The 14,112-nt window shown below is 45.2% G+C and overlaps 1 protein-coding gene across 6 annotated transcripts in view; it reads left to right on the top strand.

Annotated features, from left to right (window-relative positions):
* The first annotated feature begins 457 nt into the window (after positions 1-457).
* The window catches only part of FLT1 (fms related receptor tyrosine kinase 1), a 139,844-nt gene continuing 126,189 nt past the window's right edge, over positions 458-14,112 (top strand). For 3 of the 6 annotated variants that reach the window (XM_038376510.2, XM_043504358.1, XM_038376500.2), the window contains exon 1: positions 459-870. In XM_038376510.2, coding sequence (XP_038232438.1) covers positions 804-870 — 67 coding nt within the window. In that variant the 5' untranslated portion in view covers positions 459-803. Of the gene's footprint in view, positions 871-14,112 lie in introns of all 6 variants that reach the window. The other 3 variants (XM_038376518.2, XM_043504359.1, XM_038376531.2) reach the window with 2 other exon arrangements.

The raw sequence follows: 14,112 nt of genomic DNA, 5'->3' as shown, positions 1-14,112 counted from the left end.
GCCGGGCCCCTCAGGCGGCGATGGAGAGGCGCTGCCCTGCCCAAGTCAGGCTGCTGCGGGGTGGGGTGGGGTGGGGTGGGGGGTGATAACACACATAGGCGGAGAGGGAGGCAGATGGACAAGGACACACGTGGGGCCAAGCCCGCCTTGCGCCTGGCTCCGGGGAGCGCAGCCGCCCTTGGCTGGAGCAGCGGAGCGGGGGTCTCCGTGTGGGGGGGACCGGAGAGCGATCGGAGCGACAGGGGGCGGCATGGGTGGGGGGCCGCGGAGGCGAGTTGACCTGGGGCCCGAGAGGCCGGGAAGTGGGCACTGACTCCCAGCCGGAGCCCTGCCTGGCGGGCTCGGGAGCCGGAGTCCCTCCTGCGCAGGCAGCGGGGCACTGCAGGGGGCCGGAGGCACCGCTGGAGGGGCCGGGGGGCTCCAGGCTATGTAGGGGAGGGGGGACCCGGTGACGCAGGGAGAGGAGGGCGTGATCCGCTGGGAGGATGTGGAGGTTATAAATCAGCCGGGCGGCAGGCAGCTCCCTGTGAAGGGATGTCCACGGGAGGTTAAGCGCGCAGCGGGACGCGCCTTGCGGAGCGGAGCGGAGCGCAGCGCAGCGTTGTCCCGGGGCTAGGCGGCTGCTGGATGGTGATCTCTCTCCGGGACCAGCTGCCCAGCTAGCTTCGCCACCGCGGGCAAGGCGAGCCCGGCCAGGCTGCCGGAGGATCAGCTCCTTTGCTGGGTGTCCCTGAGCCGCGTCCTCTCTCCGAGCAGGCTCGGGCGGAGCTCTCCTACACTGCGCGCACCTCCCGGGCAGGACCATGGGCAGCCGGGCGCTCGCAGGTGCCATGCTGTGCGGGCTGCTGGCACCCGCTCTCCTCCTCGCAGGTAAGTGGCCCGTTCCCCTGCGGGGTGGGGGTGTCGGGGCGGGGGAGGGGGGGGGCGGCCGAAGCTAAGTGGTCCAGGACTCAGGAGGCAGCCGGCTGGGCTTGATTTTGCGCCCCAGAGAGACACCCTCCAAATCCCATGCCCCTGTCTGGGGGAGTGTGATCCTCCCCTCTCCCTGGCAGCACAAGGGGCCGGAGCTGGGGTCCCAGCCGCACGGCATTTCTCCTCACCCCCATGGTGCCCAGTCTGGACCCCGCTTCCCATCCTGCAGGAGGCTGCTTTGCTGCGCACACCCGCTTACCCCGGGACGCTCTCTGGGGGCCCAAACGGGGCTCTGTCCCTATTGCTGTGCAAGCAGGTTCCCGTGATGCCCGTCGGAGCTGTCCCGTGTCTGACTCTCACGGGCAGAAAAGAAATCTCGGGGAGAGGCTGGATCCTATCGATCTGTGGCCTCAAGCCCCCAATTTGTAGCAGCAAAACAGAAAGCAAGGCTAGCGGCTCCCGCCTCGCCAAAAATCCGGACCCCGACGAGTCCAGGGCAGTGAGCGCCGCAGAAGCCCGGTTCCAGCACTGGGCTCCCGCAGGATCTTGTACAATCTAAACAGGCAACCGCTGTAGCCGCACTTCCTCGGAGAAATCTGGACTCTGATACATCCTGGCCCAACAGCGCGGGAAAAAAAGACACATTTAGTGCCCTGATCCTGTCCATTTTAATCCTAATTCCGCAAAAATCCAGTTTTAACAGAGGGGAAAAAAATGTAGCCACTATTAGCGAACTCGAAAATCCAGATCCTATAGCAGAGGAGTGCAGCAGCCCCGCAAAAAGATGTATCCGGCACCTAGATATGGGTGGGGGGTTTAAATCTCAAAGCCTTAAATTCTACCAGAAAAGAAGAGCACCAGCTCCAATCCCACTGCAAAGATCCAGATCCTGATATATCCTTGGTAAATAACACCGCCAGGACATAGATCCACCATCAAAGCAGAGCTCTGGACATAGATTTATCTGATGTAAAAGGGTATCTGTATAGAGAGTAAAACTTTGCGGATCTAGGTGAAAAAAATGGGCCATATCACGCTGGCTCCCGGTCCATGTTTGGATTTTACAAGTGCTTTGTGTGCCGAGTTGTATCAGGGACTAGATTTTTTAGCAAGGACTGGAAGCAGCTACACTTGGTTTCCATTTTTCCAACAGAATGTAGAGATCTGTGGTCAAAATTCCCTGGATCCGGTAAAACCCAGATTGATCTTGCACCGGGATGTGTTGGGGCTTGGATTTTTTCTGGTCATGTAGGAAAAGCAATATGTATTGTCTATTTAGATGGTACAATTTGGGGGACCCCAAAACAGTAGGACCAACAGGGCGAAGTGTTAATTAGCTGGGATGCACCGGAGTATGGATTTTTGCAGTGGCATGCTTCCTTTTTCTAGCGCTGGAACAGAGCTTTCCAGATGAGAGGTAAAGTCATCTGCAGGTTCACGGGAGTTGGACCAGGCACAGGGAGGTCTTGAGTTTGAGTGAGAGAAAATACGAAAATGCATATGGAACCTAGGGCCAAATACAGACTTGTTGTAACTTAATCTGTTGCATTATTTGTTATAAATTAGTTGCATGGAGGAGTTACAGAACCATTGAAGTGTTACATTTTATTGCAAACTATTCTACTTTATGGTTTCAATCAACTAAATCCAGACTAAAGAGATGATGACCAATACATTTACAAAGGCTGAGCTAATTTCCTAAAACCATGACAGTAATGCAAATAGTTTGTGTAAATGAGTAGAACAACCCTGAAATATTTTGTTCTTGTATTGAAACTTAGTTCAGATTTTGACTTGAAAGCATTGAGAACACAGAGCTGTCTGCATATCTACAATTAGAGACAGTAAGTCAAATCCTGCCAAGTGATTTTCAGTTGGGATGGGTAGCTGGTGGTTGGGCATGGGTACTCTGGCAGACTACATGATTTGGTCGTCATCAATCCTGCAAAATCTCCTATTCTGTCACTTGCTATGTAGTATATCTCCCAGAAGGGGTGACCATGCACCTTTGAAGTCCATAGCAAAACTCTTGATGATTTTAATTTGAGCAGGATCAGACCCTGAATACTAAAGGGGTGAGGAATGGGGTGTTGGGGAATTACATGTTAAAGTAAAAGCACTGATTCTCCCTAGACTCTTACTCCCATACCCCGTAGTAGATCTGGGGAAGGAAATGGTTTTCCCATCCCATGTCAATTTTTGAGAATCAAAACATTTCCCCGTTCTGCATTGTGAGGAAATGGAGACCTTTCAAACACTCTCATGAAAAATGCCATGAGTGAGGAAACCCCCTTAGAACAGCTAATAGCCCAGTGGTCAGGGCACTCATGTGGCAAGTAGAAGATTTACAAGTTCAAGTCCCTGCTCTGCCTGATTAAGATCAGAGATTCTTAAACGTGGCTCTCCCATATCCAAAGTGCCCTGATCACCAGGCTATTGACTGGTCTAGAGTGAAGTTTTTACCAAATGGTAAAATTTAAATTTTTGATGCCATATTAGGGCCTGATCCTGTAGTCCTTGCACACTTATGACTCCCATTTCAATCAGTGGGGGTTTGGCATGTGGAAGGACTACAGAAGGCTAACTAAAGAGCTAGATTCTGCAGTCCTCTTCTCTGGAGGACCTCACTGGAGGATTATGTCCTAGTCAGAGCTAAAGGATTGGGCCCAAGCCCCTTATCCATATGTGAGGCTAGTGATAGAAGAACCAGAGACCATGTACATTCAGAGAGGCTTTGGACAGAGAGATCAGCTAATATGTATCTTCATTTTTAAATGACAGCACAGAGTGAAAGCCAAAGCCTCCTTGGATCTGCACCCTTGTCCTACTGAAGTCAGTTGTACCAGCAATGGGGCTAGGACTGAGCACAATGTTAGAATGAGAAATAGGAGACTAGAGAGCTTCAGTTGCTAGTCACTTTACATATTAACTTTTCTCATCATTAGTACTGCAGTGGCAGCTAGGGTCAGGCCCCAATGAACTAGACGTTCTAAAATCATGGTTCCTGCCTGGAAGAGCCTACAGTATAACTCAAAACAAGATGTGACAAGTGTATCAACCAAACAATAGGAGGTAAGGAAGGAAGAGATAATGATAATAAGATCATGTGGTTATATAAGATAGTGATATGCCTGACCTGATGTTTCCAAATCATATGATTTAAAAAAATGTAATAAACAATGTCAATAATCCCTGAGTCTTCCCCTCCATGCAATCTTTAGTTGGCTGATCTCCTGGAGGCATCACAGCAGAGTTATATCTTGAGAAGGAATTTAAGGCGGAGAGGTTAGTGGCCTTGTGCTCCCAAAGGCATTTCCTGTGGCCGGGCAGTGTGTAAGAAGTAGTGGGAGCATATGTTGGAGAAGAGGATGAAGGGTCATATAAGGCTGGCATAGCTGGTGGGACAAAAGGCAACAGGACAAGGACTGTCTTGTGATCCTGCCATTCACAAAGTGTGTAGAGTCTGATTCACCATCCTGGTCCTGTCAGTGGAATGATGTGAGCCTCCTGGTAGCAGAAAGTTTACCTAGCATGAAAATAAGGGGTGCAGTGTCACAAGCCACTCTTAACCCCTTCTCCACTAGCAGGCCTGAAGCAGCAGTGCAAATCCAGAGATCTTGCTGGGAAGGGGCATTGCTAGGACATGCAGGGGACATGGTAATTCAGTGCCTGTCCCAGGGAGCCTTCACAGGTGGGATGGCTATGGAGCTCAGGCTTGAGTTTCAAGTTGTGTTTTCTTTTAGGATGATCATTGTGGCACCATGTGTTTGACCCAGATATAAATTCCTCCTCAGGTGCTGGAGTCTTCCACAGGGGGCTGCATTTTGCACTTATATGTGCCTGCAGGGGTTAATCAGTCCCACCATCTTATTAGGACTGGGAGCAATAAAAGAACCCAAGAGCTGGACATCCAAAATCCCTTGAATTTCAATGACTGTTGGGCACCTGACTCCCTCCTTGAAAAATTCCAGCATACATTTACATAAGGCTGGAGGATTAGAAGCTGTTGTGGTACAAAAACATCTATTCTTCCATTTATATGTAGGATTTAAGCCTCTAACTTTTTAACAGCACTAATGGAGTTCACCAGCACTAATGGGAATTACCCCATGGTATTTTGGCAAGGTGCTCTGTATAGTATAACTCTTTTGAGCCAAATTCTGCTTTCATGTACGCTGGTGTAAATCTGGAGTAAGTCCATTGAACTCAGCTGAGCTGCTCCAGATTTGCACTAGTGTCGATGAAAATCAACATTTGGCTGTATAGTAAAAATGACTTTCACACCCAGAAAGGTTCAATACATTTACCATTTTTAATTGGGAACGTGAGATGAGATTTTTTTTTTAAGCTCAAAATGCTCATGAACAAGCATGACCTTTGCTTTGTCAGACTTTTCAAAGACCAGAACTAGGGTGTGGCTAACCCTGCGGGCTGTGTGTTAGGACAGAAGGCAATGCCTGCTGCTTTCCAGAATGATTGCTGATTCCTCACACTTCTATGCAGTTTGGAAATTGCAAGCGCTTGGAGTATCAGACTGGTGGTTTTCATGTCAGGCTGAGATAGTGATAGTGAAAGGAAATGAAAGGGAGAGGGAGTGATTGAGGAAGGACTTGAAAGGCAGGGGTAAGGCTCAGCATTGCAGAACTGTCTCATGGGCTGTGGGTGGAATTCTACTGAGGAAATTGTTCCTTTGAGTCTGGTAGAGATAGGCGTTGAGACTTCCTGATGCAACCCAGAAGGGAGCAGGAAGCAGGGATTGCTGCAAGAGTGGGGGATGCTTTCCCATCAAGAGAGGGATGTCTGGCAATCGCAAATGTTGGACCATTTCTCTGCGGCTATGCAACAAGAGTTCCTTTACAAACACACTTTATCTTTACTTTGCCCTTTTTTGACCATCTGTGTAATATTTCTACACTACAAAGCCCCAAGCCAAAGCTATGTATCAGTATTTGGGGGAGGGGGAATGGCTGCTTGTGTGAGCATATATGAGAATCCCTTCCCATTTGACCATTTAAAGTAACTTACAAACACTTTATTCATCAACCTAAGAAATGACCTTCCTCAGCATTTAACAACCAGGAATGGGCTGCCTTTTCCTTTTACTGTGTGTGAACTGTTCATTCTGATGCGGCCCTAAAATCTATTACCTTCACATCTTCAGTTGTTGGTGACAAGGGGCATTCTCGATCTCTTACCAAGATGTAGATACTCAGTATCATTCCCCCACCCTGGAAAGGAATATCATGGTGCAAAGCCAGTACATACAGAGAGGGAGAGAGGGTCTCGGGGTATGATTTGTTCATGGCAAGGTGAGAGGAAATATACCAGCCTAATGTAAAGGAAAGCATGATTTTGCCTAATATATTATCAAAGTAATTCAAGACCATTATCAATCCTTATGAATATTACTTTTGTCCGTCCTGTTTCTCAGAACGTTGTCTTCTTTGTGTTTATGAAGAAACACATCTGACATCCCAGTTAATAATTCTTCAAAGTAATCTGCCACTACTTTCTGCCTTTGTACAGATTTTTTTTTATAACATACCCTCACAACAGGTGTGCTCATGTGTAATGACAGTAATAATGATTTACAGTTGTATCGTGATTTTCCTCCAGAAGGATCCCAGAATGCTTTTGGAATATGGGACCACTCTTGCAAACAGTTATTCATACATACACATAATTACTCCTAAGCAGAGTCCCTTGGAATTCAGTTACACAACCACATCATCTTCTCTGCCCGTGGCCCCTGAATGCTATCACTAAATTCACCCAAGTGTTACTGCAGCCTGAGACACAGTCATTCTGCCCCTGCGCCTCTTCCCCACCCCCTGTGGAACTTCACTGGAGGGCATCAGCTGGCTGGGGAGGACATTAGCTGGTTGGGAATGTCCTGACACCACCACCCCATTGGCTCCATTAGACAGAAAGTGAGGGAGGAGGGCACAGGGCCTCTCAGACACTGTAGAGGTACAGGATCTCTGAACAGATCTCTCTGTTCTTTTGACAGATCCCCTGAGAGCCCTGCTTTCCTAGGCCAGAACGATCAACTCCACTCCCTGGGGATGAGTGTGGGGAAACTCCATGAGAAGAATTTCACGTCATTCTCCCCCAACCTGCTTCCTGTGTGATTTCCCATGGAATGGAAGGATCCAAGTCTTTTATTTCCACTCTTAATTGAATTAATGAGTCTCCCTGGAAAAGCTCCCATGGAAATGACTCAGACATAATTCTGAATTTCTTTGGAATAGTGTTAACATAGGAATTGCCACACTGGATCAGACCAGAGATCCATCTAGCTCAGTATCCTGTCACCAACAGTGTCCAGTATAAGAGCCTTCAGTGAAGGTGCAAGAAACCCTGCAGTAGGCAGTTATAGAATAATCTTTCCCCAGGGAAAGTTTCCTTGAGGAAAGTTGTTTGTGGTAGAATCCAAAACAATTCTGTTAATTAGAGTATTAAAAAGCTATAGACTCAAGGGCCAAAGGAGCCAATGTAAACGTGATGCCTGTTTAAGTTAGGTGCCGTCAGCTTTTATAGTGAGTGTGTATAAAATAATGACTCCCTTTTAACGTATTATGTTATATAACTTTTCCTGCTCTTGTCCTGATATTCAAAATTTGGGGTAAAAAATCCAGCTGTCTTTGTCTGATGTGATGCTATAGTATAATAAAAGGGAAAAAATATACACAGATTATAATTTAAATTGGGGTATATTCATAAAACAGTGCAATCTCATACTCCCTAGCTCCTTTCTGTAGATGGATCTTGACCTGTGGTTATATGGGGGGGGGGAATGGAATGAACCACCAAAATGGAACTGGTTTCAGAGTGGTAGCCATGTTAGTCTGTATCAGCAAAAACAATGAGGAGTCCTTGTGGCACTTTAGAGACTACAAATTTATTTGGGCATAAACTTTCGTGGGCTAGAACCTACTTCATCAGATGCTCTCTTACAAGGAAACCTGTATTGAAGGAAAAGGAAGCATGAACTGGGCCATTAATCAGGTCATATTTATGGCAGCTCTAATAGCCAAATGTCCTTTGAGTTGCTGAGAGGGAGTTAAATGACTGCAATTAATTTAGCACTGTTGTCCTTTTAGCTGGTTAATAGTTTGAGGTCCTAATCTACTGACAAATTGCACACTGGATCAAAGCAAGATGAGGTTAGTGGTCTGTTTCAGACAGCTGCTTAAAGCTGGCCTTGCCCTATCACACCTGCCAGAAGGGAGGATGTCTCTAACAAAAAAGGGGGAAAGCAGCCTTCAGCACTAGGCTGCCCTGATCAAGGAAGCTTGGGTATGCGACAGAGGACCTAGGAGATGGGCTGAGCTGTCCTGAGCTAAGTACTTTAAGAACAGCCAAGCTTCAGGAGGAGTCTTGGACTGGCCTTTTTTGTCTGATTGCCGATTTATTTATTAACAAAGTCCAAATCAAGAAAGCGGGTAAGTTTGACCCTACACAGGGACAGGGTGTGTGGAGTGTGTCTTAGAGGAAGTGGGAAAGTTCTTTACTCTGAATCTGCTGTTCCTGTTTGATCCTCTAGTTTTAAAAGTCAATTGTTGCATTAGGTTTTTCCTGTGCATGTATCCAGGGCCTTTGATAACGGGTCTATTTTACAGATTAAAAAAAAATGAAGATGAAAGTAACAGTCTAGTGTTCTGTTTTTCTTTTAAAGTTACAGCATTTTGGGGGGGTGTTATCTGTGGAATATTGACAATAATAACTCAGAAGTTTTGCACTAAGGGGAAATGCTGCAACTTTTCTGCTTAGTCACTGAGTTTGCTTCTGTCTTGATTAGTAATGAAATGTGAAATAGATGGAATTTGGTAGGTTGAGATGTCAGATGAAGCTAGTGAAAATTAAAAGAGCTTGGCTTGTTTAGCCTACAAAACGAAAGCAGAGAGAGGTTATTGTTGCTCTATATAAATACATCAGGGGGGTGAACACCAGGAAGGGAGTAGAGCTATTTATGATGAAGAACAATGTTGGTGCAAGGACAACTAGCCATGATTAAATTTAGGCTAGAAATGAAAAGAAGGTTTTTAACCATCAGAGTAGGGAGGTTCTGGAACAGCCTCTCAATAGAAATAGTGGGGGGCAAACAATATAACTAGTTTTAAGATGGAGCTTGATAAATTTACGAACTGGATTAGATGATGGGGTTGCCGATGAGAGGAGGAGACTGGACTCCATATCATCAGGAGATCCCTTCCAGTCCTATGTTCCCAGAGAGTTGTAGGCAGAGTTCTGAGTTTTTAGATGTCCATACAAAATATTCCCCAAATCCAGTCTGTTATAACTTGTTTTCTTTCTAATGCAAGAGAAGCTATAAAAAATGTTAGGAAGCTTGTTAGGAAAGTAATTGTGTATTTGTTGTTCAGTTTAGTTGGAGTGGGGAAATTCATCTGTTTGCTCTATGTAGGAATTTTACATGATTCACATAGAAGTTTTGGTCTCACTGTATTTATGCTAGAGTAGTACAGTACTTTCCAAATACTTAGCTAATAAGTATCTGAGTGGAGAAAGTTTCTGTGAGCACCTAATACCTGGGCTCAGAGCAGTGCACTGCTGGCATCCTTTTTATGGTCTTGACTACTTATGTGATGATCATAGCTGTCAACGTACTATGGGAAATGGCAGAACTTTGAATGCTACTAACTGGCATGCATGTTTATTTCATGCACTCACCTGTAACTGTGACTTGATATTATATTTCTAGATACCATCAACAAAGACGTTTACACCTTTAAATAAAATGGCTGCAGCCCAGATTCTTGTGAGCTTTACTTATCCATTAGGCCAGGAATATCTTCACTCCTGCATTTCCTTCTGAGGAGGAGTCAGTGTTTGGGATGTACATGTCTGTGTACATATGAGAATACATACATATACAAGAACATTACTGCTGGAGGCTTGGTAGTATGTACCAACCAAGTATGCAGCTGAGAGGTTGTCAGAATTGTACTGCCTTCCATTTTAACTATTAGGTGTTACAAGTTGCTTGTGTAGCAGCTGGTAATTTTTATTTTTTTCAAAATGCTAAATGCATACCTTTTAAACAATAGTGCAACCACCTCAATCTCAGATCCAGACCTGAGCATTAGGTTTGGTGAGAAGGGCCCATTTGGTGAAAAGGGTACATCTTCCTCTGTCTGTCAAGATCTCCCATGGGCAGCTAGCTACTTATCTGTATATCTGACTGCCTTTTGACTCCAGCACACGGAGCCAGAGTAGGAGCTAATTACCATACACGGGACTTTTCTGACACAGGGTAGTAAACCCTGAGATTTTCAAAATGTGCTGGCTCAGGTCCCACTGGTAGATTAGCTCATCCACTCTCATAGTCTGATGATTATGCCCTAAAAATAGTTTGATAGTTTAAAATAGCTCAGACAGAAGTTTTGGGCTTGATGCAAAAATTAGTGGGTGAGATTCTTTGGGCTGTGTTACGCAGGTGGTCAGACTAGATGATCACAATGGTTCCTTCTGGCTTTTAGGTAAGAATCTGTGAATTATCATCCTGATGTGGTGATGCCCATTTTGTATGCAAGTAACTTTTAATGATGTTCTTGAACTTGCAAGTAAAATAGGACACGTGGCGGTTGCAAGTGAGGCATGCATGAGTTATAGAGCAGAGTCAGTGAGAAACAAGGCAGGTCAGCCTGAACACATAGTGTGTGTTTCTAATTTTTGCTGTTGATAGCTTTGCTGAAAACCTATAAACTCTTACTACTATATATAGTGCTACTGCCATATATAGTTCCATTTAAATTAAAGCTACTATTCCATTATGCTAGTTTATTAAGATGACCTACTTAAGAGGAAGGATGGTCCAAGCCGTTAGGGCAAAAAGCTAAGATGTGGGAGACAGGGTGCTGTGCCACAAACTTCCTGTGTGACCTTGGGCAAGTCTTTGTGCCTCAGTTCCCCATCTCTAACAAGGGATAATAACGCATCCCATCGTTACAGGAGTGCTATGAGCATAAATACATTAAAGCAGTGGTCCACAAACTTTTCATGGTCATACCTTACCATACTCCATCTGCGCCCCCGCCTCGGAACTGGGGCTGGGAGCAGGGCCATGGCTGGGGGTGAGGTAGGGGGGATGGTACGGGTATAGGGGCTGAGATCACAGCTGGGGAAGGAATTGCAGCCAGAGCTGAGTGGAGGCCAGAGCTGGGAGCAGAAGCTGGGCTGCGGTCGGGGGCGAGACTGGAGCTGAAGTAAGCTGCAGCTGGGACCACTGCCAGGGGCTGGAGCAGAGATGGGGGTGGAGTAAGGCTGGCTGGTGCTCCCTGCTGCCCCTTATGAGGGCTGGCCTAGGTCCTGCTTCTCCCCCCCCCCCCACATTCATCCACACCCTCCCAAGGGTCCTTTGGGGATCTCTGCATTAAAGATTGTGAGGCATTCATTATAATAGGTAATGGGGCTACCATAGAAGAAGCTGAGTTACAGGGTGATGGTGTGAACTTTTCAGAAAGTCAGAATAACTCAGATTTTTCACTGTAGCTGTTTGTTAGGTTTCTGCTTTGCCACATGCAGTATGGATAGTAACTGAAAAAATATACTGAGTTAAACCAAAGATAGACGAGGTGAATAGCTCTTCTTGCAAATAGAGGGAAATCAGAGCTATAAATGACTCTTCAAAGTGTCCTGCACTTAGGACTGAAGAATCCAATGTACCGCTACAGCCTAGCGACCGAATGGCTCGGCAGCAGTTCTGCAGAAAAGGACCTAGGGGTGACAGTGGACGAGAAGCTGGATATGAGTCAACAATGTGCCCTTGTTGCCAAGAAAGCCAATGGCATTTTGGGATGTATAAGTAGGGGCATTCCCAGCAGATCGAGGGAAGTGATCGCTCCCTTCTATTCGACATTGGTGAGGCCTCATCTGGAGTACTGCGTCCAGTTTTGGGCCCCACACTACAAGAAGGATGTGGAACAAGTGGAAAACGTCCAGCGGAGGGCAACAAAAATGATTAGGGGACTGGAACATGACTTATGAGGAGAGGCTAAGGGAACTGGGATTGTTTAGTCTGAGGAAGAGAAGAATGAGGGGGGATTTGATAGCTGCTTTCAACTACCTGAAAGGGGGTTCCAAAGAGGATGGATCTAGATTGTTCTCAGTGGTAGCAGATGACAGAACAAGGAGTAATGGTCTCAAGTTGCAGTGGGGGAGGTTTAGGTTGGATATTAGGAAAAACTTTTTCACTAGGAGAGTGGTGAAACACTGGAATGCATTACCTAGGGAGGTGGTGGAATCTCCTTCCTTTGAGGTTTTTAAGGTCAGGCTTGACAAAGCCCTGCCTGGGATGATTTAGTTGGGGATTGGTCCTGCTTTGAGCAGAGGGTTGGACTAGATGACCCCCTGAGGTCCCTTCCAACCCTGATATTCTATGACTGATTTTAGGCATAGGTATCATTAGCTCAGTAATGGAACCAAAACTATGCACAGGCACAAATATTCCAACCAAAAATAAATTGACTTTACCCACTGAACAGCACCAAGTTTCTTTAGAAAAGGCCATAATGTAACAGTACGCCAGCAGGAATTCTGTAATAAAGACTTGCGAGGACAAAGGTGTCTTTTAAAAAATGAATTAGAATCGAACAAGTCATGTATACAGAAGAATAGATTGGCCAATATTCCTACAATGAGCCAGTTAGTGTAAATCAGTATATGACCATTGTTTTCAATAGAGGCCCCCTCAATGGATCCACACTTTTGGTTATTTTGGCTACATTCTGCCATTGTTACACTGGTAAACACACATGAGTGTTTCCATTCCCTTCAGTGGGATGACTCATGAGGCAGCGAACATACACATAAGTAAGAAATGCACAATCTAGCCCATATTTTAAAATGAAGAATCTTTAAATTATTCAGGCTAGGAAGAATTGTGAATAGTGGGAAGTGAAAGGCCTTAGGGGACCTTATCCATTCTCCTACCAATGGAGGAGTGTCCTGTACCAATATAAAAATTATGTCTGATGATTGAATATAAATTTGTTTAAGTTGGGAGGAAATTATATTTGACAATAGAAAGCACTAAGGGAGAGATGTTTAATGAGCTTTAAAATGCATGCAAATCTGACACTTAGTAAAACAATTAGGCTATGATGGATAACTTTATTGCACACTGATGGCACTTTAAATCCAGAAGCTGTGTGTACACCGCAGTTGGCAAAGATAAACAGATTGTTCTCATTAACCTCTTCATTGTGTAGATAAACAAAGCTTAGCTAATACATTCAGGCTAACTGGTGTGGTGAAGGGATGTTAGTAAAAAACAACATTTAATGAGACAGAAGATTTGTTCATTTCATCCCATGTGTTCAGTTACCCATGTGTATAAGTGTTTGCAGAATTGGGGCATATACATACATACACACACACACACACGCTGTAGATCAGACATAATATCAGTAACATTTACATATACACATGTATTTTATCTGGGGTGTACAATAATGCTAAATAAGGCTATGTACAAGTCCACAAAATAGTCAGAGTACAAGTTTGTTTACTGAGTGCAAAAAGAGTGCTGTAGTTCCATCATATGTTAGAACATACTTCTAGCACTTATTCTTTAGCTCCTTTGCATCACCAGCTGAAAGCTCTACCTCATACCAGATACTGCCCAAGCTGTGTTCTGTGCCTTTTCAAACAGTTCTTTGACCCTGTCTTTAGGCAGCGTGGGTAACTTTGGCGCAAACACTAGTTTAGGTCACAAATTGGTTCAATAATCTGATTGGCTGACTTAAATGTGTCCTACAAACTTTAAAAAAGTGAATATGGGGGAGGGGAGAGTCATTCTGTTGTCACATGAAAAGAAGTTACACGCCAATGTAGGTCACTGTAAGGGTAGGTTGCTGATGGTCGCTTAGTGACAGGCATAATGATTAATGAACATGTCCTGTTAAGCCATGACCTTTCCAAAAAGCCAGTGTCAAGTAAAATGCCTGAAGAAGGTACACAGAAGGCGTGATCCCCTTGTAAATATTGACAATAGGAATTTCTGTGCTATTCTCCTTTTCTTTGTCTTTTCTGGTAAGCTTGTCAAACCCTATTGCATTTGTTCTTTGAATCATTTTTGTATCATTTAAAAAAATGTAGGAAAGCTAATGACCCATGCAGGGATGGAATGTAAAGAAAAGCTATTTCTCTTCAGACCTGTACCACTTAAGTGGTAACTCT

This window comes from Dermochelys coriacea, chromosome 1 (assembly GCF_009764565.3).
Source record: "Dermochelys coriacea isolate rDerCor1 chromosome 1, rDerCor1.pri.v4, whole genome shotgun sequence".
Lineage (NCBI taxonomy): Eukaryota > Metazoa > Chordata > Testudines > Dermochelyidae > Dermochelys > Dermochelys coriacea.
This window is presented reverse-complemented; position numbering and strand designations above follow the sequence as displayed.